Source organism: Anabrus simplex, chromosome 5 (assembly GCF_040414725.1).
Source record: "Anabrus simplex isolate iqAnaSimp1 chromosome 5, ASM4041472v1, whole genome shotgun sequence".
NCBI classification, from domain to species: Eukaryota; Metazoa; Arthropoda; class Insecta; order Orthoptera; family Tettigoniidae; genus Anabrus; species Anabrus simplex.
The window spans coordinates 266,321,957-266,349,667 of NC_090269.1; the positions used below are offsets into that span (position 1 = coordinate 266,321,957).

The 27,711-nt window shown below is 39.1% G+C and overlaps 1 protein-coding gene across 1 annotated transcript in view; it reads right to left on the minus strand.

Moving 5' to 3' along the window:
- The window catches only part of muskelin (muskelin 1), a 231,598-nt gene that overhangs the window by 2,216 nt on the left and 201,671 nt on the right, over positions 1-27,711 (minus strand). Inside the window, exons 13-14 of the mRNA XM_067147381.2 lie at positions 18,369-18,508; positions 6,295-6,397 (exon numbers count right to left, since the gene is read on the minus strand). Of these exons, the coding sequence (XP_067003482.1) occupies positions 6,295-6,397; positions 18,369-18,508 (243 nt within the window). The remainder of the gene's footprint in view (positions 1-6,294; positions 6,398-18,368; positions 18,509-27,711) is intronic.

Sequence of the window (27,711 nt, forward strand, 5' to 3'; positions counted from 1 at the left end):
CTTCAACATAAGAACATTACCTCGTTCTGTTCTTAGCTAGGGCTTTGTTTTCATCTCAGGTCTTTCCCTGATGATGACCTTTCACTTCTACTGACTGCTGCCATTAGGGTTCCCACTTTTTGATATAAGAAGTAAGGGACATTTACCTAAAAATACAGGATGTTTCACAAAAATAAGTGACAATTCATAAATACTTGAAAATCAAACATTAGGTACTGGTACTTTTTTTTTTTCTGCAATTTGCTTTTTGTCGTACCGACACTGGTAAGTCCTATGGCGACGATGGGGTAGGAAAGGGCTAGGAGTGGGTAGGAAGCAGCTGAGGCCTTAAGGTACAGCCCCAGCATTTGCCTGATGTGGAAATGGGAAAGCATCTTCAGGGCTGCCAACAGTGGGGTTCGAACCCACTATTTCAGGAATACAAGGTAGCAATTTCAATAAAGTTATAATTAGTTCTATTAACAGAATAATTATTGAAATTTGTAAAAGAAACTAACTTACACCCTCTTAACAGTACATACAATACAATGCATTAGGTATGACAAACCATGAAGGAAAAACATTAGAAATAGATTTCCTTCTTCTGAGGCTCCAAAGAAAGAAAGAAAAAAAAAGGAGCTACTCTTAACTTCAATGGCACTCAAATCAAATAGGGGTTTTGAAATATTTAGACAAAAAAAAAACTAACACTCGTTTTTACAGGACAACAGTTCATAATACGGGATTCAAACTTTTCACCTCAAATACGGCATGTCCCATACAATACTGGAAAATTTATAATGTCCAATAACGGACCATTTATATTGGTATTAAAAATATACTCATTCGGGACAAATATTTCAGATTCCCTATGGCATAGCTGCCAACTTTTAGAAATCAAAAATAGGAAGATTTTTTTTTTCCTTGGAATTCATCACATATATTGCGCCACGATCTAAGTGAAAAGAGAACCGGAAAAAGGCATACATATCTACAGTTACAATGTGAATTGACCATTAAGCTTAAAATCTTAAACTAAAAAACATTAAAATGGTTACAAGAAAATGTACCTAATCACTCTCATTTATGACACATACGAATAATAACACAGCCGAACCTCGATATCTCAAACCCTCATTACTCGAATTTTCAGTATCTCGAACTAACTTAGATTTTCCGGCCGTTTGCCCTATTCCTCAAGTGTATTTATTTCTCTATTCTCGAAATTCGGTTATACGAATTTCTCGACTTCTTGAAGCAATCATTTCCTCCCTTGAAGTAAAAAATACTCTGTAACTCTAATTTTGTGCAACATTAATTGTGCAATACGGCATTTGTGGTTTGTGAGCAACAGTTAATGAGTAAAGAAAGGGTTACAATGAAACCGGAAACTAATATGACGGGAACCGAAAGCTTCTGGTGATCGGCAAAACTTTGCCGTTTCTCGGGTGTCAATTACCGGTCACGTACGAAAGCAAGCCCGGAAGTCGCAGATGACAAGCTCCATTTACGAAATTCGGCTGCGTGGTATGGACAAGAAGTTTCATCGTGAAGGGAGGAAAGGTTAACCACAACAAACAGAACAGACTAGCAGATTTTTTCCAAACATGTTAACGGAAATATGTTTCTTGTTTCACTACTGTATGTACTGTATCCTGTCTTCTAAAACGTTACTATAATAAGTGTTATAGCGTAATTAAAGTGATGCCGTAAATTAGAGTTTCTCTGTATATTTTTAAGTACCATTAAACATAATGTATTCAGTAAAAGCCCTTAGATACATACGATTCAATTATGTGCTATACATGCTCAAAAACTGTATTCTCTATATCTCGAAATTTCGATAACTCGAAATAAAATTTATCTCCCGAGGTGATTCGCATAATAGTTTCCTTTATTAGACTGTAAAATGAAGGAAATGTAATTTTATAGGTATCTCTGAACACTTGGAGATAACATTTGTTATGTTTTTGGCCACAACATGAAAAGAAAATACCAGAAACTGTCACCAACACAACTCCCTGAAATACATTCAACTCATTAAAAATATGAAGTCAGAATAAACAAAAATGCACTGAAATACGCAAAACTACCACATACAAAACAGATCGGTATGTCTCATAGCTTATTAACATACGACTGACACGGGAAAAAGCACAGAACCGCTAGAAAAAACATGTGGCATAGGCCTAAACTCCAACGAAATTACGCACAGAAACAATGTTAATAGTGCACGAACCGCACAATAAGAAACTCATTCTTTCGTCCCGGTTAACTGAGTCGCTAGCCTCTCTTGCATGTACGGCGATTGCCGTCCCAAATCCCCAGCCATAAAGCACACATGCCGCTGTAGCGAGCAGGAAACATGACGGACGATATACTCGCGAAATACAGCATCAAATAAAAACGCTTGAAAATGAGGTTGGGTAAATTACACAAGCACACAAGAATTTATCCTTCATCCTAGGGGAAGAGTATTGACTGTACTGAAGGTTATGTTGTTGTTTGAGTCATCAGTCCATAGACTGGTTTGATGCAGCTCTCCATGTCACCCTATCCTGTGCTAACCTTTTCATTACGTAACTATTGCATCCTACATCTGCTCTAATCTGCTTATCATATTCATACCTTGGTCCACTCCTACCGTTCTTACCCCCCTACACTCCCTTCAAAAACCAACTGAACAAGTCCTGGGTGTCTTAAGATGTGTCCTATCATTCTATCTCTTCTTCTCGTCAAATTCAGCCAAATCGATCTCCTCTCACCAATTCGGTTCAGTATCTCTTCATTCGTGATTCGATCTATCCATCTCACCTTCAGCATTCTTCTGTAACACCACATTTCAAAAGCTTCTATTCTCTTTCTTTCTGAGCTAGTTATCGTCCATGTTTCACGTCCATACAATGCCACGCTCCACACGAAAGTCTTCAAAAACATCTTTCTAATTCCGATATCAATGTTTGAAGTGAACAAATTTCTTTTCTTAAGAAAGGTCTTTCTTGCCTCTGCTAGTCTGCATTTTATGTCCTCCTTACTTCTGACATTGTTAGTTATTTTACTACCCAAGTAACAATATTCATCTACTTCCTTTAAGACTTCATTTCCTAATCTAATATTTCCTACATCACCTGCCTTCGTTCGACTGCACTCCCTTATTTTTGTTTTGGACTTATTTTCATCCTGTACTCCTTACCCAAGACATCATTCATACCATTCAGCAACTTCGAGATCTTCTGCACTCTCAGATAAAATAACATCATCAGCAAATCTCAAGGTCTTGATTTCCTCTCCTTGGACTGTGATTCCTTTTCCGAATTTCTCTTTGATTTCCTTTACTGCCTGTTTTATGTAAACATTGAAAAGGAGAGGGGACAAACTGCAGCCTTGCCTCACTCCTTTCTGGATTGCTGCTTCTTTTTCAAAGCCCTCGATTATCACTGCAGACTGATTTTTATACAGATTGTAGATAATTCTTCGTTCTCGGTATCTGATCCCTATCATCTTCAGAATCATAAATAGCTTGGTCCAATCAACATTATCGAATGCCTTTTCTAGATCTACGAATGCCATGTATGTGGGCTTGTCCTTCTTGATTCGATCCTCTAAGATCAAATGTAAAGTCAGGATTGCTTCACGTGTTCCTACATTTCTTCTGAAGCCAAACTGATCTCCCAACTCAGCTTCAACTTCTTTTTCCATTCTTCTGTAAATAATACGTGTTAAAATTTTGCAGGCATGAGATACTAAATAATGGTGCGGTAGTTTTCACACCTGTCAGCACCGGCTTTCTTGGGAATAGGTATAACAACATTCTTCCGAAAATCGGATGGGACTTTTCCTGTCTCATACGTCTTGCACACTAAATGAAATAACCTTGCCATGCTGGTTTCTCCTAAGGCAGTCAGTAATTCAGAGGGAATGTCATCAATTCCAGGTGCCTTGTTTCTATTGAGGTCACTCACAGCTCTGTCAAACTCTGACCTCAAAATTGGGTCCCCAATTTCATCAGCATCAACAGCCTCTTCACGTTCCAGAACCAAATTATCTACATCTTTACCTTGATACAACTGTTGGATATGCTCTTGCCATCTTTCTGCTTTGTTATATTGGTTATATTGGTAAAAAATAGGAAGAATTAAAAATAAATAGGAAAATCGGAAGACGACTTAAAAAAACGGAAAGTTTCCGGGTAAATCGGGAGGGTTGGCAGGTATGCTATGGGAAACAACATCTATATCATCTGAGCATCAGTTTTTGGTAAAGAGACAGTCTCCCATAGTGCACTGGCACTGCCGGTGGCTCCAAGTAGCCTATGCAGTGGCCTCCACGGTATGCACTAACCAGCGTCCTGGTAGGTGTGCTAGGTACCAACTGATGAGCCCAACCTAGCACATGAGGGCGAAACGCTGGCAACCAGGAATGAGTTAGCTGGAAAATTTATAATGTCCCATAACGGACCATTTATATTGGTATTATAAATTTACTCATTCGGGACAAATATTTCAGATTTCCTATGGGAATCAACATCTATATCATCCAATTATGCTGCCAATAATTATTCACCATTTAAAATACTATAAACAGTTTTCCAGTTTTTAATTTGAAACATCCAATGCCTCAAATATATACTGAAAAACGAAATGGCGCATGGCTTTTAGCGCCGGGGTGTCCAAGGACATATTCAGCTCGCCAGGTGCAATCTTTTGATTTGACTCCCGTAAGCGACCTGCGCTTTGTGATGAGGATGAAATGATAATGAAGACACATATACCAAGCCCCCGTGCCAGCGAAATTAACCAATGATGGTCAAACTTCCCGACTCTGCTGGGAATCGAACCAGGGACCCCTGTGATCAAAGGCCAACACGCTAACCATTTGGCCAGGGATATATTAATATTATGTAACTATCACATATCTAGGTTATGTTAGCTGAGAGGTCTGTAAAAACAGACCGGGAGAACACTACTTAAGTTCTTGGAAGTGTTTTCAGTACCCTTCCCAATCTATGCAAGCGATGGAAGAGAATGTATTGACAGCATGCTTTCATACATTTGCAGCTGTCAGATCTCCTGTAATGAGGTGTTCTCAAAAACTCCTTTTTATTTCTGCCCAAGCTAGTTCTATGGCATTTAAATCAAAATTATATGGAGGAAGACAAATGACTGTGCAACCTTGTGCGGTTGCCATTATGTAAACAGCATAAACTTCCTGTGGGGCTCTGTTTACGCCTATTAACTCATACAGGGCTGCTTCAGTGATTGGCCTGGAATAGCCTAAGCCATTTTATACTTTTCTGTGAATTATCAAAGATGTAAGAGTTGTAACAGAAAGGATGTATCCTGTGAAAAGTAGGGACATTTGGTCAGCCTAAAAATATTATTGAATATTTGATGGGGTTATTACTGAGAGTAGTTAGGTCCTTTAAATCAAGTATCTTATTCAGGACTAATCTAATTCTTTAACACCTAAGACAATGTGTACTTGGACAGATGAAAGAAAGGTGTTACACTGGCAGAGAATGCGAGAATACAGGGCAAAGCTAAAAGCGTGGTCCAAAGTAGGCCCATTCGAACCAAGAAGAAAATAATACAAAATAAAATACGTAGTAGGCCTGTTTTCCACTTGAGGTAATCCACATACAAACCTGGACAATATTCTGCACTGAGCTGCTTGTGCTACTGTAGTGGTGGTTGCAGTTGACAGGGTCAATTCCAATTACAAAGTTCATCGAGCTCTGCCGATCTGGCACTATGGAACCGAGGATTCAAGATAACATGTGAACTGTACTAGACAATTGAAATAACTTACGATGACATTACTTGATGTTTCTCAATACTGAGAGATGAAAAAGAGACTCAATGGCAAACCTGACAGCAGGTGGTCTGAGGATCTGAGAGGGTAGCCATGGCATTTGACTGGAGTTAAAATAAGAAAATCTAGGGAAGCCATTTTAAGGATCACTAATAGAGAGATTCAAAAAGCACTTTTTTTTTTTTTTTTTTTTTTTTTGGTGAGTCAATGGATTACTGAAAGCATTAGGCAATCTAAGTCTCCAATGACATACCTACTCTATCAAATTTAATTGCACAAATTTTTTCAGGTATCCCCTCATACAGCATTTCCTTTCACTGCAACACCCAGGTACATACATTCAATGAATTACACAGTTTAATTTTTAAATATTCCCATCCCCTGCAATCTAGCATTTTACAATACCTAGAAGTATCTCATCTCACTCCTTTTTTTGTACTTCCCAAAACCAATCCATAGAACAGTAAAAATCTGACATTATCAAAGATTTACAGAAAGACTTACCTCCTTTGTTTGCTCAGCATCGTCATGGTCTATTATGTCAGAAAGCGTAGTCTGCAGATAATGCAAAGCTGCCATGCTATTTTTTAAAGCAAGTTCTTCAAACCTGAAAAATATAACAAATTACTAATGTTAATAATATGCTATTACCATAACAAAGTACCATATTAATAATAATTATAATTTTATATACACCATATGTGTCCTGGGCTTCCAATAGCATTGGCTTTTTGTAACATAACATTGGGTGATGCTTCTTAAGGATGTCTTCAAAATTTTAAGTTTATTTCAGTGGAGGAGGTGACAGAGTGAATTTTTTAGAACCCAAAGTTTCAATGATTATTTCACAGAGGTTCTGGTCCGGCTTCTTTTATTCCGATTCACTTGTTAGTACGCATACTCATTAACAGTCCAATGTCTGCTATGTGTCTGAGTTCACAGGAATTTTATATAGTAGTTATGATACAAACATATGCACTCAAACATAAAAATAGAATATGATGTTCCAAGTTCTAGTCATACATGTTCAATTGCATACAGCTGGAATACACAGTCAGCAGTCCTGGCTTCCCATTTTCACACCAGGCAAATGCTGGGGCTGTACCTTAATTAAGGCCATGGATGCTTCCTTCCCACTCCTAGCCCTTTCCTATCCCACCGTTGTCATAAGACCTATCTGTGTCGATGAGATGTAAAGCAGCTTGCAAAAAAAAAAAAAAAAAAAAGAGGTATGAAAAAATGGAAACATACAATGTCCATTAAAACCAGTATGTGCAGTATATGACAACAAACTTGTCATTCATAATAATGTGAATGAATAAAAATGTAGTGATTGAACGAGAAGAGTATAATAGCAGTAGTAATAATAGTAGTAGTAAGTAGCAGAAATTAAGAATTTGCAATGTGGCTGGTAAATATTGTAGCAGTTTAAAAAAGTCCAGCAATAGGCAGAGATTTAACACATCGCATGCAGCTCACTGGTAATTTGCCATTCACAGACCTTATGGTTAAAATATTCCTTTTCATATACAACTGTCGTCCAGCTCCTTGGTTGAATACTCAGCATAGCAGCATTCACTTCAGAGGGTCCTGTGTTTGATTCCCAGCCAGGTTGTGGATTTAAGCCATTGTTAATTCCTCTGACGTGGGATATGTTTGTGTTAACACACACCTCTTCATTTACACAAAACACATCAGACTACCAACAACCACAAAAACACAATTTTTGAATACTACCTAGCACATAAGGCTGGCATCAGAAAGGGCATAAGACCATTACACTGGACCAAGTTAATTTAATAGTTAACAATTATCTCTGTTAACATTGAAGGCATATCATCAGCCAAAGAAGAAAAGCTGCAAGATCTATGCAGTCAACACAAATGCCACATTCTATATGTACAGGAGAGACAAAGAGGCAGTGAAATGCATTGACCAAAGGTAAATGGAATGAATCTTGCTGCTGAGAGACCCCACCATGTGGAAGTGCCATCTTTGTCTGACCTGATGTTCAGATTCCACCCACAGTCTTCAGAGGAAAATGAGATTTAATTTCTTATCATGGAGATCAATAACTCCATAATCTCATCACTGTATGAGCCACCCACCACTGAATTCACAGTTGAGAAACCTTCCAACTTCCGGAATCAACACATGCAGATAGTTATTGGTGATTTTAATTTCCATAGTATTGTTTGGAGCTCCGAGTCTACTAACAATAACGGCACTGCACTGCACGAGAAGAGGACCTTCATCTCGGTACTGTGTGCCGCAGTCATGGGCTAAGCATGCATGATATAGCGGTCATGTGATTCGTTGCTGACGGTGGCTTTGCACTACAGTACAGAATGTAGCCTACCTGTCTACTAATAGCGGAGGTTGACTACGACGGACCACTAGGCTGGTTTCCGATTTCTGTGCATTGTGAAATATTTACGATGCAGCAGCCTGTGGTGAAAATATTTAACCTTGACAGAGAACGATATACACTGACTGACAGTGACAATGCAAGACCAAGGAGGAGTGGTTCGAAAGAGATGAAAGTTGGGGAAAAAACAGAGACGGCACGGACGAATAATTGATGTTTATTTCAAACCGATATGCAGGTTACACAATGCGCACGGCATCGACTCAGTAGGATGTAGGACCACCGCGAGCGGCGATGCACGCAGAAACACGTCGAGGTACAGAGTCAATAAGAGTGCGGATGGTGTCCTGAGGGATGGTTCTCCATTCTCTGTCAACCATTTGCCACAGTTGGTCGTCCGTACGAGGCTGGGGCAGAGTTTGCAAACGGCGTCCAATGAGATCCCACACATGTTCGATTGGTGAGAGATCCGGAGAGTACGCTGGCCACGGAAGCATCTGTACACCTCGTAGAGCCTGTTGGGAGATGCGAGCAGTGTGTGGGCGGGCATTATCCTGCTGAAACAGAGCATTGGGCAGCCCCTGAAGGTACGGGAGTGCCACCGGCCGCAGCACATGCTGCACGTAGCGGTGGGCTTTTAACGTGCCTTGAATACGCACTAGAGGTGACGTGGAATCATACGCAATAGCGCCCCAAACCATGATGCCGCGTTGTCTAGCGGTAGGGCGCTCCACAGTTACTGCCGGATTTGACCTTTCTCCACGCCGACGCCACACTCGTCTGCGGTGACTATCACTGACAGAACAGAAGCGTGACTCATCGGAGAACACGACGTTCCGCCATTCCCTCATCCAAGTCGCTCTAGCCCGGCACCATGCCAGGCGTGCACGTCTATGCTGTGGAGTCAATGGTAGTCTTCTGAGCGGACGCCGGGAGTGCAGGCCTCCTTCAACCAATCGACGGGAAATTGTTCTGGTCGATATTGGAACAGCCAGGGTGTCTTGCACATGCTGAAGAATGCCGGTTGACGTGGCGTGCGGGGCTGCCACCGCTTGGCGGCGGATGCGCCGATCCTCGCGTGCTGACGTCACTCAAGCTGCGCCTGGACCCCTCGCACGTGCCACATGTCCCTGCGCCAACCATCTTCGCCACAGGCGCTGCACCATGGACACATCCCTATGGGTATCGGCTGCGATTTGACGAAGCGACCAACCTGCCCTTCTCAGCCCGATCACCATACTCCTCGTAAAGTCGTCTGTCTGCTGGAAATGCCTCCGTTGACGGCGGCCTGGCATTCTTAGCTATACACGTGTCCTGTGGCACACGACAACACGTTCTACAATGACTGTCGGCTGAGAAATCACGGTACGAAGTGGGCCATTCGCCAATGCCGTGTCCCATTTATCGTTTGCTACGTGCGCAGCACAGCGGCGCATTTCACATCATGAGCATACCTCAGTGACGTCAGTCTACCCTGCAATTGGCATAAAGTTCTGACCGCTCCTTCTTGGTGTTGCATTTGCTCTGTCAGTCAGTGTAAAAGATCTATGTACGGTACTCGGAGATGTTACACGTTACCAAGTAAGTTGTAGGTATCATTCTGAAGTAGAAATGACCAGCAAACTGTATTCTATGCGCCGTGGGCTGGGAGCGGGCACATTACAGTACACTATTCGTCAACAATGGAATGGATAATAAAGTTTGTGACTGTTGAATTTGAGTAGCATCCCTCTTCTTTCATAACAGTTAAAAGTTAAATAATTTTATACAACACAAAATTACATAGTAAAAAAAGTATGAAGTCATGTCTCCGATGCCGATTGCCAGTCTATGCGCGTGTATGTAAAGTAGTTACTGTACATTATGATCATGGACTCAGGAGTCAGAGAGTCAATGTACAGTCGCTCCAAAACAGAATACTGTACCAAGATACCTTGAAGTCAAGAGCTGGGCCGAGTGGCTCAGACGGCCGAGGCGATGGCCTTGTGACCTCAACTTGGCAGGTTCGGTCCTAGCTCAGTCCAGTGGTATTTGAAGGTGCTCAAATACGTCAGCCTCGTGTGGGGAGATTTACTGGCAAGTAATAGAACTCTTGCGAGACAAAATTTCGACACATCGGCATCTCCGAAAACCGTCATAGTGGTTAGTGGGACGTAAAACCAATAACATTATTACTGTTATTATTATTATTATTAACATCAAGAGTACGCTCATTCAGTTTTGAAGTGACTGTACATTGCTTATAAAAACAGAGAGATTTTTGGTGACAGATAATCCGCAGAACGGTTAATCGAGGGATGAATAATCAAGGTGATATTGTATACACATTTCCATTATTAGATGGAGTAATAATAAACTCGTTTCAGACATCTTCAGTGAAAAAGTTACCATTTTTACATAATTGAAGCTAAAAAGTGTGTTAAAAACCTGTGAAGAAAAGAATGAAAACAAATGAGATAAGACGGAAACGAACAATGTTTAATAGTGAGGTTGTGGACCTCTTAGTCTAAACGTTTTGTAGTGTGATATAATTAAAAACAGGACAAAATCACTGTGTTAGAAATTCAGAATTCTTTGTAGTCTCACCATCACCACAAACTGTTAAGGGAGAATCTAAGTTTGAAAAGAAACATGTACCAGGTGAAATGTATGCGACACGTGATGGAAAATCGCCAATGAATTTCAAATTTTAGAATAGTAGCACTCTTGTAAGGCCTGATCATCTCAATTTTAGCGGTCCCGTTCTCTATGATTGTTTCCAACGTTGGCTAGGCGTGTTTGCCTTATTTTAAATAGTCAGAAGGGCAGCGAAAATATTGAGAAGCTGTGTTAGAGAAGATAACAGATGCATGGTAAACTGTATGTGACCATAGTGGAAACAGTCAATGAAGTTCCAATTTATTAAGTGGTTGTCCTCTCAGAACGGCCTGATCTACTCAAAGTTAATGATTGTCATTGTAAGAACAGGACCGTTTCTCACTTCAGCACCCATAGGAGCATCCAGTCCAAAAAAAATATTTCCTTGGTCTTCCAGACTACCATTCGTGTAGTACCATACTGGTAACTTCTTGATATCCTTAACGCATCTTGGTTTCGCTGCTTTGCCTGTAAAGCAAATGATGCTAGGTTAATGGGGTCTGCAAATTTCTTTCATCATCATCATAGAACTCCTCCAGCATGCCAGGTAGGGTGGTGTTGAGCGAGCCTTCACCATCGTTTTCTGTCCAGAAATGCCTTTTCTCTCAGCAGTGACTCCCAGTTCCCTCCTCTTCACTCCTCTCAGTTACATAGCCATCTCTTCCTAGGTCTTTCCTCTGGCCTTCTTCCTTTACCCGTTGTTTCTAGGTATGCTTGCGGTGTTCTTGTGCCAGATGAACTCTCTTCCTTCTTCCCAAATACTATCAATCAAAACTGTGACTATACATTTGTCTAAATCGTCACTGTTATAGACCAACAAAACAGTCATGCAGTCCTTCGCACTTTTTCCTCCATGGCAACTGTTATGTATTGAATAGGAGGACATATTCAATTTTCCTTTGTAAAGTGAATACCATCAATAAGCAATGATTCTAATATCTTATAATGGCTACCAAGCTCAAAAAGTCATGAATCAATATCTAATTCTCAAAATCAAACTTACTACAAGAGGCAAAGACATTACCTTCTTGAAAATGGACTTTTAGTGTGGTGTTTTTTATTTGAGCATTTCTATAAACTTATATTATTTTTGAAGAGTGAAGAAGGCCCAATAGGGCTGAAACATGTACTGTATCTTTGTGTTTTTAATCAAAATTTGTGTATTAACCAAGGTGGACTATTGAAATTACATTATTGCTTTACTCTAAAGTCAATACAGAACAATTATGAGATTCTTAAAATGCAAACCGATTCTAGTTGGGGCTGGTCTTGGCCGGCCAACACAGCAACGCAAGTCTGTGCCTCACAGGCCGCATTTGTTGGCGACGGGCTACAGCCGTTCGGTTTTGGGTCTACGGATAGCCAGCTCCTCGGTTATATCTAATTGCTCATTTTCATAGACAGTAACATGCAATAGACTTTGAGTGTAAGCAAACAATGCGGCTTGAAGTTCTCCTGCCAAATCTCTTGCGAAAGGCTAAACAATGGCCAGTGCCCGATCTGGTCGGCAGTTTTGTTATAAGTGTTTGTAATAACCAAAAGTATCTGAACCACCCGATCGGAACGGCACTTGTGGGTCCCTGAATAATAACATTTTTGTCTCACTTATGGCTTCTTACCAGTACACATGCACAATAAAATAGGAAACAAGGAGAAATCATCTTTCATTCAAAATAGCACTTAATTGGGGGGTGGGGGTGGTTCGTCAAATGTTGTGTGGCAGCTAATGTGTTAATTTAAAGTTTTAGTTTTAGATTACTTTGTTTCGCGTGGAACTTTGTCCTTGATGTACCCATATTGTCTGGGAAGTAGTTGATTCTTTCAAATAAATAATAAAAAATAAGTGATAATTGCATGTATTTAAGTGCTGCGCTATAGACATGATGTACACAGTTCCAACCGTCACTGGAACTGTCACCAATTAGGCTAGTGAACTCAGACACTGTGGATTCAACACTAATCTCAGTCATTTTGGACCGAGACGATGGAGGCTGAACTTGGACTTAAATGGCATACAGAGTGTCACAATTCATTGTTGGCACTGAATCACACAAAAGAAAGGGTGCATCCATAGTACATAACTTATGGCATTTAACTGATAATCATTTGAATAAAGTGAAACCATAAGGGGACGTCTTGGTGTAATTGACAGAAGTACATAAAGAAGTGGTAGAGGTGCTTCTGAATTCAGATCAAATTAACAAACTGTCCCTTCACTGTGAAATCCAAGGTGTGTTACTGATGCCGTGACAGAAACCACAATAACATGTCACTGAACAGACGTGAGTGAAGAAAAGCATTTCCAATTTGAGAAAGCAAGTAGGAATTTTGATTCTGCAAATGAATAACGTGGCTATGAAAGGCAGTCAACTTTTCTTCGTAGGTAACAGGGAGACGACTTGAAATAGATGAACGTCTTCACGTACACAATCTTCGATACCAGTTCGTTATCCACCCATGGCTTATAGTAAAACCCTCCTTTACAACTTCTTTTGCAATCCCTAATGATTTTGACACATTTTAGTTGATACACCATAACATAGTTCACGTCTTTCAGCAACATATTTATAAAGCTGTTCAATTTCAGAAAACTGTGCACTCTGTTCTCGGAAAGTTCTACGATCATTGTTACTTTTAATAACATTTCCTTTTTCCTCCAACAGCGAATACATAATTCATCAATATCATATTTTCTGCTGGCAGCACGATTTCCGATAGTTTCAGCTTCCGTTACAACTTTAAGTTTCTCACTCACTGTAAACTCATCACTTGTTACCAATGATGCTTCTTCACTCAGAATACTAAGTATTAATCCACTGCCACACCATGTGGTTCCAGTAATGCGGAAGTGAGCGATGGAGTGAGATGTCAGCTGTTGCCAAGTCGCATGACATGAAACTGCTGTTGCCACACTGATGTGTTTTCGGAAAAATGCATTATGAGACGACAATACGAAAGACCCAAATTTAAGGAGCAATATTTCTATAAAAGTATGTGTGGTGGTACTCAGGATTATACGGTAATCTGAGTACACGTTCAAATGTTGACACCATACGTCGTGCGACCGAAGATGGTTACTACACTGCTTAGAACACACCTCTAATACTTCTGCACTAGTGCTACAACTTCAACTAAAATACTGCCTCCCATTTGAACAAAGCATTCAGCCTGTGGATTGGGGTGCATGTAATTGTTTAGACACATCCTAAGGATCGTCTTTCCAGTCTGCATAGGAAAAACCAAGATAGTAACAAAGTTAAGTGACACGCAGGGATGTTAAAAATTGTACACCGAAACATGTTAAAAAAACAACAAAAACAAACATGAAATTCCTTATGCTTAACACAGGGGTGATGTAAAACTTATTTTTGATGTGTGTCTATATAACTATAACCTTACAAAACTTCTACTTAAATTACACAAGTTAAAAAACCTGATGCTTTAAATTCAGTTTTACCGGGAAACAGTCACTTTTCTGTGAAAACTGCTTTCCCGGCATGCAACATACACAGCCCTTTGCAACAGCTGCTTGCAGAAGCATCCTTTGGACCACTTATCACCCCTGCATCTAGAGGCTGGGGGACCTGGTATCGTTCAGAGAATAGAAAATAAGCTTCACATTTCTTAAAGAAATTTCCTGTGGGTGGGGAGCACAGTTATCTAGAAACAGAACTATCTTTCTCACTTCAGCACCCATAGAGCATCCAGTCCAAAAAATATTTCCATGGTTTTTCCAGACTACCATTTGTGTAGTACCATACTGGTAACTTCTTGATGTCCTTAAAGCATCTTTGTTTCGCTGCTTTGCCTGTGATGACAGGAATACATATGTCTGAATGGTCACTGTTACGACCAACAAAACAGTCCTGCAGTCCTTTGCACTTTTTCCTCCCTGACAAGTGCCTCCTTTAAGTGCTAGCATCAATCCTGTAAGCAACTGAAAACAGGTCTGTTTCATCTGCTTTATACACTGAGTGGCACAAAAAATGCAACACTTCACTTTCAAAACTGAAATTTATTTTAAATTTACAACACTTTTATGACACTAATCCACTATCTTATGACAGAATATTGTGGTACGGTCCCACCTAAGTGTGTAACAATAAAAAGAAAAGACGATTATGAACAAACTGAACAAAAAGCCAGAGATGCACATTTCAAGGAAATATTGAGTAAGCTCATAAAAGTAATGCACTTCTGTTTTGATGTTATACACTTAACACATTCACTTCACAGACCTCAGAGACTATCTCGGGGACCTCTGTTCGCATCACCAAAAGCGTGTATTGCCACCTCTTGCATCAATGACGACCTTCAATCTTTCAGGCATTCTCCTGATCAATGCGGTAACGTCCTGTTGAGGAACCATCTCCCATTCTTCCAGGAGGGCGTTCCGTAGGTCCTGTAGGGTCTCTGGATAGTGTAAACAGGCTCTTCTCCCCAGCTGGTCCGAAATGAGCATACTCCAGATGCTAAGAATTTAGAGCCTAATTTATTTTTCAGATTTTACACATAGTTCATCCCAGATTTTAATGTTAATTGTGTGTTTTTACATTAATTTTTATGTCAATTGTGTCTTTCTACATTTGTTTAGTTATCAGATGTATTACATTAAGGCTGAAGATAGCCAGCCAAGGCCGAAACTAGTCCCTAGTTTAGTAATGTAATTCAATAATATTGCATATTATAGTATTGAAAAAGGTGGACCATTACGTCATTAATTTAATAATTATTATTGTGAAGGGATAAGGAAAAGGACAGGAATCTTGTAACTTCAAGACAGGATAGAAACAACAAAGCTAAAGTGGTATGGGCATAAGATGAGAAGGGAAGAAGAGAGTGTGCCAAAAAAAGCTTTTTCAGAAGTTAACAGGAAAGAGACCATGCAGGAAGTTGGAAATGAGAAATGAAGATGATGATAAACTACGAGGGCATCTACTATTTATTTAATTATAGCTTAATTGTAGTTATTTCTGGGTTAAGTCTTAGTGTGACTCAGATGTGTTGTGTTATTTATTTATTTATTTATTTATTTATTTATTTATTTATTTATTTCATTTGCCAAATATGATTTTATTTTCTTGTTCTTGTCTCATGTTATTTTAATTGTCATTTCATTTAATTACTTCATTAGGGAGATATATATCCTTAAAGATATGTGCGTGTACCATTATGTGTTTGATCTTTCATGGGTGTAGATGTCCTTAGGGCAAATATTTATTTAAAATAGGTTAGATTAAATTCAGTTTCATTTCATTTTTACTGTGTGAAGAACATTATTAGATGCGATCTTGTTACGGAAACAAATCTGAATAATGGAAAACTATGTGATTTGGTAAATGAGATATATAACAGGATAATTTTAAATCTGAACCAGCTTATTTTCATATGACAAAACTATATTTCGATTTACGAATTTCAACAGACATTATACGACGTATGAATAATAACTGAAAGAAAGAACAAACTAACGATTGATGTAAACTAGTGTTCGTATAACGGAACAATGATACTCTCTAAGCAATGCAACCGTTTTTTCACTGCATTACGTTGTGATAGACTTATATCAATAACCGTTATTCCCTATTTTACGGGAGCAACTTAAATACTCGTTTCAATTACGGATTTTGATATTGTCAGAACAATTAACTCCCATTTTTATCATTTTTATTTTCCAATTTTCAACTTAACAATATTCTTTGGTTTCGTCAAAGTGATAACATAGGGATTTTTATTGAATAAAATGTGACCGACCAAAATATCTTAGTTGTTTTCTGTGTAGAATAGATATATTCAACCATCCATGATCATATACAACATTATTACATCCAATAGTATGATATGTCCTAAATATTATGAATACACAAGATTGGGAATGATGATCATGATTAGATACAACCATCTAGTATACCAAATAGAATCATAATAAGTTCAAAATAAATCATTGCATATAAATTCATTGGAATTATTCAATCAACTAAATCTACGATGTTGAATATTGATCGCCCAATAGGATTCCTAATATAATCTGGTTTTCACATCATTTTTAAATGTTAATCAACTTGGCAATATATGTAACCCCATTTAATCAGCACCGTTGCACCTTTAACTAGCTGTGGCGTTCATGAACTTCAAACTGATCTCATTGGTAAGAGGACCTGTGAGAGACCCTGAGTGTGAAGACCCATGCCGCCGACTGTATGGATGCAGTACAGTTCAGCTAGGTTAGGTGATACTGCTTGAATGAGAAAACTGAAACATTTGCCACAAAACGCGACCTTCGGTATAGTTTTCTCGCTATGTACACTTGCAAGCTCTCACACTGACATTCGAAGGCGATATCGGAGTCTATTAATAATATCGTTGACTGCTGTTCTCTATAATAAAATTCAAAATGAAAGAGGATAACACGTTTTTGTAATAAATGCATAAATAACATGGTCGGTAGCAGGTGTTAACTTGTTAGAAACTGAGGCTGAAGTAAACTATCGCTTAATTTCAATGTTATATATTAAAATTAAGAATGTGCTACACCTCAAGAAATGGCAGAGTACACCACTGATTTCAGAGGATAGTTTATATTTGCTCACGTTTAATTAAATTTTGGAGAGGTTGTTCTCATATAAATTTGTAGTGAGGAGGTTATCATTTCTCTAGTTGTGCTTCATATATGTTTTCATGATACATATACAGTTATGTTAGATGGTACTGTTTGAAGAAGAAAACAGGGACGTTTGCCAGAGGCCTCTGGAGTGATACTATAAATTTTTTCAGAATGAAATTAAACATACCTTTTTACATAGTACTGGATTTTTGAAAAATAAACGAGTAAGCCGTAGTGTGGATATCATCCGCGAAAATGAAAGTTTTGAACAAACTGATTGCCGTTTCATTCCTTCTTTAATGTGTATGGGGTTTTCCCGACTTTTACAAAAAATCGGATTAACGACAATCTGTTACAGTGAGTACATTTTTTGCCGTTATTAATTTTTGCTATAACGGTCTTCTACTGTATATGTTTTTTTTTTTGCTAGGGGCTTCACGTCGCACCGACACAGATAGGTCTTATGGCGACGATGGGATAGGAAAGGCCTAGGAGTTGGAAGGAAGCGGCTGTGGCCTTAATTAAGGTACAGCCCCAGCATTTGCCTGGTGTGAAAATGGGAAACCACGGAAAACCATCTTCAGGGCTGCCGATAGTGGGATTCGAACCTACTATCTCCCGGATGCAAGCTCACAGCCGCGCGCCTCTACGCGCACGGCCAACTCGCCCGGTGTACTGTATATGATTCGGAGTACTAACAGCCTCCATATAGTTTTAAAATATTGTTCCTTCACGTGAAGGTTTTGGGACAATGTGGTTTATAGCTCCACATACTTGATAAAAGAAATCTGATATGGGGCAGTGCTGGTTTTTTACTCATTAATTCAGGCCAGATCAAAGAAAGAAATGATTGTGTGTGAAAAGAAGCCTTGTGCAAGTACCATGCTACAACAGGTAGTTAAGACTGGATTTCAATAACATCAGTGTGATCCTATGTAACAAACATGAAACATTAACAGAAAACAGTACCTGTGTTTCCTTATAAGTAGTTTACACCTTTGCAGCAGCTGAGCATGGGTCGGCCGGCATAGTTGTAACTGCCAAAAGTCATCTAAACGAAGTTTGGGAAGGCATGCCCGGCCAGGATTGCCACCAAATAGGTAATGCACCTAAAACAAAAACTGTTGATTTAATGTTAACCCAATGGTGAAGGTATATGAGAAGGCACATCAACAACACTTTCATTAATTGTAGTATGGATCTGAACAATTTATTTCAAAAATAACGTCTCCTTGCTAGAATAGATTTATAAGTTATAGTATTTTCTCAATACACTGTGTTCTTTTAATTGTCTTCAGCACAATCACTTTTGAACCATTTTCTGCACACATTTGTAAAGCATATGACACTCCCCTATCTTCAGCCTAATACACAGGTGTGGGTTTAGTTATGCCCCAGCTTTGTCAGTTAATCTTCTGTAACTGTGTAGGTAAAGAATAGTGGAGTTGTTTTAAAAAGACTTTCAGTTTCTTTAGCTTCATTTCACAATGGAAGATGTTTTATAGTACAACCAGCAGGTGCCCGCGGCTTCGCCTGCGTTTATTAATTCAACCGCGTTAGATGTTTTTAAACAGTTTAAGCATATATCGTTTTTACTTTTAATATTGGTTGTTTTCTATTATTTTAATATTTCACCCCCTTTCCAGCCCTGCCCGTAGGGGTGTCTTACTGTTTGGGAAAGAAAACTGTAGGGTAAGTCATATGAGTATCATATTTGGTTGAGAGCAATGCTGGAACATACATACATCCATGGTCTCGGTCATATCGGACATTCCTTTCACCCCTTCTAACCCAAATCCCGATTGGGAATGAATTTTGACCAACGGCATCCAGAGTGTCACAGTTCATCTCAGCAACTCCAAAGACTATGAATTCGCCACTATTATCGGTCATTTTTCGGATTTTTCCATTTCACCTTCTCCCTTTAGGGGTGCTAGGGGTTTCTTGCCCCTACAGTCATTTTTCCGGATAGTAAGTTATATGTGTATCTAGTTTGGTTGAGAGCTATGCTTAAAAAAACAAAACAAAAAAAAAGACACACACACACCCATAATCCCTGTCATTTTCTACATTTTCTTTCTTCACACCTTCTCACCCCCTATGCCATGGGGACTGACCTTGGACTTTTCATTTTTATAAACCGTATTGAACCCATAATTCTACCAAAAAACTACAAGATGGAGTGCAACCATATTTTTTATTGCAAGCTCAGAGATGCCAACTATTACAATTCAGTCATAATAATTACGAATTACCCATCATAATTACGCCTTTACAAATCATACACCACAAATTACGATTTTTTGTTGATTTTTAACACGTTGAGTGCCGAGCCGATTGTAGCACACTATTCCACTGGTGCCAGGCATGTTTTTGAATTGCATTCCGCTGGTGCCAAAGCAATTGTGCGCGTTGTAGTCTGTTTATATAATCTTGGGATGCATTTATATGATGTACTAAGTAAATTTTATCTCACCATACCATGGTCATGTGTGACTCCATATGGTGTCACATCAATTTTTAGGAAAGATAAAATATAGCGTGACGCCATATGGTGTCACAGAATTATTTGTCATGGAATGTGCAATACGAATTTCAAATACGGGATATTTATTTGCTAATTCAAATTAGCGCAATATTTATGAAAACCTAGTAAAATGCAAAACAAGTACTCATATTACATTACATATTGTTGTGAATAGTTTTCTGATTACTCTAAACAATAAAAATATGCGTCTCGGCACGCCCGAGTTCTTGTTACTCGTAATTCTTCAAACCTTATTGGCATCGTTGTTCAAACATCGTCCTTTGTACACTTGTTTCATGTGCTATTTTCATATTTACGTTTTGCACATCTGATCGGGAAGTTAAGGGGAACGCGCTAACTACACGCTTCCTGGCTGCTAGCGCAGCTCGATGCAGTCCGGTTGGTTCACGTCCGCTGCTTCGCTCCTCCCTACCTCTCCGCCACACCCCGATATTCCCGCGGCACTTCTAATTTTATGACTATTTATTTGTTCAATTTTGGCGTTTAAACTTGCGCTGGGTACATGCAGTTTTCACCTTAGCATTCTACTGCCTCCCACGAATATTCCTACCAAATTTCAACCGAATCCGAGTGTAACACATGTATGTGTTCCCTCGTAAGGTTATTACCAATATCTTCCATTTCTTATATTTTTGCACAACTATATAAACTGAGTGATAATACGTACGTAAACGAGGAATATACAATGCCTGGCGCGCTTTCACCTGTGACAATGACCACTGGCCAGTCAGTGGCTTCGGAAGAATACTGTGGCGCCACATGGTGGCATAGAGTAAAAATACATAGCTGGAATAGACCCTGAAGTTCGCCCTTCACGTAGTACCAATTTTACGCGCATAGATGTCACAGCTGATTATCTACGGTGCATCACCTGAAACTCAACTGTGCCGCCATATGGCGTCACGCCAACTCTGATTTCAAGAACGGTGTGCCGCCATATGGCGTCACGCCATCTCGGATTTGAAGACCACCGTGACGCCATATGGCGGCACGTGGCACCCAACGTGTTAAATCTAAGTGTCTTAAGTGTTCAAAAGGATGGACAAGGAATGCCATTACAGCTTGAATTCTCAGAATATTATTTTTGGATTTCTCAGTAAACATTTATACTCCTTTCCTGTCCCTCGTTTAAGAATATTTAGAGTTTTCACTCACCGAACGTAGTGTGTCCGGCACCGGAAATATAGTCACCTGTGAAGTGGTATATCTTGCGGAGTTGTTGTCTTTGTTTGTCACTTGATCAGACTTCCATGCAAGTATAAGAGTTCTTTTGTCTTTGTTTTGGCAGCAAAGTGGTGAAAAACTCAGTTTAATTGTGAATGCTGTGTGCGTGACTGTTGAAGTATTTATTGCGATTTTGATTGCCAAATTTACATATATTGCTCTTCTGGAATATATGCTAATAGTGTGTTACGAAATGCAAAAGGTTTGAAATAATGAAGCGATTTCTTGTGCAGGAAAATACGTGTGATTACGTTACCGTGACTAGTAAAGCTAGTAATAAACCAAAAATAGTTAAAAAATTTAGGGAAGAATACTTGAAAGAATGGCCCTGTTTACTGTGTTCCTCAAAATCTCATTCTCACGTTTTGTAGTGTGTGTAGCCACGATTTTTCAGATGCGCATGATGAGGAAGAATAAGACCGAATTCCGTGCTAATATGAACTCCGAACTGTTAAGTGCTCTGTCAGTACAGAGGATGCACATGATATCAAAAGAAAAAGCATGTCACCCGTGTATGTTTACCAAACAGGAACTACAAGCTGCTAAGGGAGCAACTACAGCACTCAACAAAAGAAATGATCCTTCAACCTCCACTCAGATATGTACTGCAGATCACCTGTTACTTTAGCAGGTAAGAATCATACACTCTTTATATGCCAGTCTTTGAATATCTAGTTGAATTGTATGTTGTTCATTGATTTTTCAATGATATGTAAGTTAGTATGATCTCGGAAAAAAAGAATCTACCCCCCCGCTGTGCCCTAACGGCTGCATTACGAATTAACTTTCTTGAATGCTGGCATCTTTGTAAGCTCATCTTGCATTCCGTTGCATGACTACTCTTAGTGGGGAGCGAGCCACCAAACATTCGAACGAGGTCGGACCCTTTCGGAAGACCTTGGGTAATTAATAATGAAATTCTGGATAATAACCCTCATTGTGAGAAATTTCGGCACTGTCATTAACAAAGAAATAAGTAATTAAGAATTTTGGGAAATATCTGATGAAGCTCAAGTCCACAGGGTGGAAATGTATTTAATTAGGCCTGGAGATTAGTTGGCATCCATACTGGCAGAGGGAAACACGTGTCAAGGACATACAGTAAAAATACGCTGGTTCTCCTGCAGGAAATTAATTACGCCCATTAGAGTAACAGGAAAAATCAGCAAACAACACCATCATGACTGGAAAAATAGGTGGAATCTCTGGAGTGAGTCTCGAAGAAATCAGTCCAGGGGTCGTCAATGGGAATAATTGCACCACAGTAGATAACGCCAAGCAGAGCGTCCCTAGAAAAGGCTTAAATACCCCCTCCTCAACCAGGAAGTTTTTGCACCCAGCAGCTGCTTTTCATTGTAGGTTTTCTTGAAACATACCTCCCCCTGAGATGACATTCGTCTTCAGAACCATAAGTGATTCCAGTGTGGATGTACTTAATGTAGGCCTGAATTCTGTCCGATTTTTCCTAACAACACTGAAAAAACTTTCTGTGGTAGAGTTACTATGATGTACACCCCTTAGTACTGCAAATACAGTCCGACTCGTTGGCTGAACGGTCAGCGTCCTGACCTTCGGTTCAGAGGGTACCGGGTTCAATTCCCGGCCGGGTCGGGGATTTTAACCTTAATTGGTTAATTCCAATGACATGGGGGCTGGGTGTATGTGTTGTCTTCGTCATCATTTCATCCTCATCACGACGCGCAGGTCGCCTACGGGCGTCAAATATAAAGACCTGCACCTGGCGAGCCGAACCCGTCCTGGGATATCCCGGCACTAAAAGCCATACGACATTTCATTACTGCAACTACAACATTACTTAAGGTTTTATACTTAATTTGTTCACTTTCATTTTTAAACCCTGCAATGTTGCCCCAGTTCACATCAATGTTAGGTCCATGTACAATATATTCAGGGAAAGTATCACAATGGTAAACTGCAAATTCCTCTTCAGGTTTGTCATGTTCACTTTCTTTGACCAAAGTTGGGAATCTTCGAACAAAGTATTCAAGAGATGAATAGAAAACCTTCATTCTGAGAGAGATGTCTACAACTTCTGCAAGATGAAATTCATCATCAAGGGGGAATTTCCTGATAATGTAACTGCAAGCTGCCATATAAAACTCTCTTACAGAATTATAAAACATCTCTTCATCACAGTCTTTATCTTTCAAGTATGCCCTAGCTTTTGCTCCAATTACCAAGTCCTCATTGGCTTTCTGGTATTTCTTCTTCTTCTTGAATTCAACACTCAAAAGGGAGATAGATTCTTACTGAATAGAACATGGCTGAACAAATCTGACCGATAGGTCAGTTAAAAGACCAGTAAGTTTCCTCCTAAGAAGATGTATGGCTGGAGCATCTTGTTGCAGAAATATATTCACCGAGTTAAAAACAGGAAGTGTACGCTGAAGAAAGCAGCAAAACAGTTTTGTGTATGGGTCTTGTATGAAAAATTTTACAGTTTCTAACTGCTTGGTGGTCTCATTTTTATGGTGGGTTTCACTACAAAACATGAGTGTCAAAGCTTTCCACTGCTCAAGAACTCTATCAATAGACTGAAGAAGTGAGAGCCAACAGGTATTAACATATTTCAAAATTTTGTGACCCTCCGTGCCACAAACAGCCTGACAAACTGTAAACGTGTTTTGCCTTTCAGAACTCTTATCAAGATAGTAATATAACTGAACCAAAAAGTTCCCTACATTGACTGGTAATTGGGCTGCTTTTTGTGCACAGATGTGTATGAGATGACATGAACAACCTGGGACATAAAGAGAAGAATGCCTGTCCTTCACAAATTTGGCAGCACCTTTATTTGCCCCTATCATTGTGTATGCATTGTTAGATGAAAAAGAAATGCAATTTTCCCATGGAATGGCTAAAGAAGACAATTCACTATTAATAACAGAGGCAATTCCCTCACCTGTATTGTCGGTAGTCTCTAACAATGACAATAGAAGAGTTTATATTTGGCCTCTCTGAGCATTAAAGGAAGAGACAACTATAGGATAAAGTTTAACTGCATTTGAATCTGTACTACCATCAATAGCAAAAAAAAAGGTGTTATTTGCAAAAGTTCACTTATTTCCTTTTTTGCCTCAGATGCCAGGTATTGAACTAAAGCATAGGTTTTAGTTCTTGCACAGCCATATTTCTGAGAAATTTTAGAGTCGGAGAACATTGAACTAAACAAATTTCCAGCATCATCTGAAACTGATAACGGAATATTGTGCTCCAAAAGAAATGATGTGAACAGCAATTCGGCATTAGTCACCGCAGTTTCATTACCTTTTATGAAAAACTATGAAATAGACAGGTTTCGTCATTTTGATTCACTGTATGTGTGATGTTTCTTGGATTCTATGTGTCGTCTGCAATCATGTCGTCCACTGTGAGCCACAGAGAAATCACACAAACACATATTGCAGAACACGTGGTTTTCACTAACACGAGAAGCAAGTAGGCATGGCCATTCCTTTGTGTAACCGTCTCGATATTTCTGTAACACTGCTGTCTTCTTAGAAGAAGATGCAATTTGACAATTGCTCCGCTTCATTTTACGAAATCAATCACTTCTTTTCGAATCAACGACTAGGATAATTAGAACTGAAATGCGCTAAATATACCACTCGTTCTATGGACCGAATGTGCATACTGGAGAACTGCAGCAGAGCAAGGAGTAGAGCCTACCTCATGGCCGACTTGATGCGTCATTCTAGCTACAAGAGCAGCGTATATTTATGTAGTTGGCCGTGATTTCACAACGCTCGCAGGAAACAAAAGGAAGTGACGACCAAATGACTGCCAAATATGTTTAGTTGCCAACTTACAAACGTTGAAATGAGGAGGGTTGACCAGTAATGCTTTAAGGGATTGAACATTTTTTACATCTTCCCTTTTTTTTGTAGAAATTTTTTATCGTGACAATGTTGCTTTTCCGTAATAATTTCCCCTTCGACCGTAATGCCGTTATCACGAAGTGAAATCCATAATCATTACGGACAATCTGTAATAGTTGGCACCTCTGGATCATCATAAAGTTTTTTGATCATGGGATCGCTTGTATTTAAAAAAGTTTCAAGTATAAAGGAAATGGATTGTAATGGAAATAAAAACATTATGAGAATAGTCAGGGAGATGTTAAAGGCAGAGTACGCCTGTATTTTATGAGTGATGCTGAGAATAAGAGGCCCTGTATTTCGACGGAGAGGAATTTTTGTGACATGGTGTATAGGTTGAGATGTAATATTTCTGGGACAGGCTGTATAAGGGGCACGATGTCCTGTAGCAATCCAGAACGATTGATGAATATTAAGGTTGTCAAATCCAAGTGAGCACGTTGTAACACCTATTTTAAGTACAAGTTGATATTTCTCTCATGATTACTATTTTATGCAAGACCGTAGGTAACAGCAGTTAAGTCTAAGTGACTGTTCTATTTGATTACAGTGAGGTGCATTTTGTGATAACCAACCTCACGAACAAAATACATTCTGACACAGGGGTCAAGATAATTATTATAAATTGAATTCTATTCTCTGTTACAAGATGAAAATATATTGCTGACTGGAAACATTGTGGGTGTGAAAAATAAATTTATAAGAATGATAGTTTAGCTTGAGTGGATTGATGAACATTTACTTCACTGGACAGTTCACGGTGAGAGCTATTCGGAGTGTTAACATGGAAGGTCAGTTGGAGCCTCACACTCGAGTTATACCATGAATACCGTGATGGTAGTGATTATTGTTTTATTTAGCGAACTTCACTGCATGTGTTGAGAATGCATTGAGGAATAGATTAAACTATGTATTGAGGAAAAGATTAAACTATTTGGACAAGTCGTTTAATTTCGATTTCGCACTTTATTGTAGGAAATGGACACAGTAATATTTCCATGTTTGAGTTCATTTTTTTTTGTAGCGAATTTCACTTCATGTGTTAGTTTCAATGAGGATCAGATTTAAATATCTGGACATTTGTGTTAAAAGTTTCTATTTCGCCTGGCAGTATGAATGATGTGGATACCATAATGTTGGCTCAATGATACATTTAGGATGCCGCATGTATTACAATTACTTAAGGATGAGTAGACACAGTAACGCTGACTCAACAACAGGATTAGGGCGTCGTCTGTACATAGTAAAGTCAAAGGTTACGCATTTTTGCAAATCGACTTTAACGATGTTAGTGTTTGCAGTAGTGGATACGAATGTGAAAGGTATTAGCAGGTACTATTTAGGTCATGTTTCGGCATAATTCTCACTAGCCAGAAGGTGCTCCTGTAATAGCATTGCATCCGTAGTGGCAAGAATGTAAGGGTTGTCCCACGTGGAAACCAGGCTAATGGGGACTGATCGTTACTGCTTAGACGTGTGAGTTCAAGTTAGATGACCTTTCGTATTCATATTTATTTACTTTTCTTTACTTCACGATTTATTGTTCGGGTGTCCGGTATATGATGATAATCCTGTGTGGTGACAGTTAATTTTGTAGGATTTTCACTATGAATGCAGTTTTGATTCATCAGCTGTTAATACATTTTATTTTAATTTTTCGTTATTTGCATTATTTATATGAGACGTTGATCTACCGATCAACTGTAGTTTAGTTTAATGGAACAAGTGTAGGTAGACAGATTTGTTATGGTAGTTGTAGTTATAGAAATTTGGAAAGATTTCCTTTTATTTGAGTTATATTGTGGACTTGTATTTTAACAAACTTAACAATGTAATTGTTTTATAACCTGAAAGTTGGTTTAGTAAGAACATTTTCAAGTGATTTATCACTTTTCAATAACTTCATTGTTTGGCATTTCTTATAAATGCATACTGAATTAATGTTTTCCTGCATTTTGCAGTTTTGTTCCTTCAGAACGCTGTAACGTAAGATCCCATGGGATCAAGTGTTGTTGGTTCCTTCTGAACATCTGTTTGGGGTGATGCATGTTTCAGCATCGAGATTCCTCTGTAACTTAAGGGTGTCATGAGATGACAATAGATGGTGGAATTTTATTTTTGATCGTGACAATTGCTGTTAATTTGTAATGAACACCATGCTTTCAAGTAACATTTCGCAACCTATCCAAAGCAACTGATAGTCGATTTGGTTCGATTAAGGGTCCATTCAGGGGATGTTCCAATATCCGATAGGATAGTAGACCGGTGGATAACTTTAATTAAATGTAAATCTGGAATTCTACTTGTTGGTCAGATTTTCCATGGATGGTGTAGATCAACTCTTAGTTATTGTCTGAATAAATGGTGCCCGATTTTCAGGTTTTATTCTCGTTTTCTGAATTTTGCTGTCCATGAATTTTACACTGTTTTCATTTTCTGAAATACAATAATGAAATGAAATGTCATATGGCTTTTAGTGCCGGGATATCCCAGGACGGGTTCGGCTCGCCAGATGCAGGTCTTTCTATTAGATGCCTGTAGGCGACCTGCGCGTTGTGATGAGGATGAAATGATGATGAAGACAAGACATACACCCAGCCCCCATGCCATTGGAATTAACCAATTAAGGTTAAAATCCCCG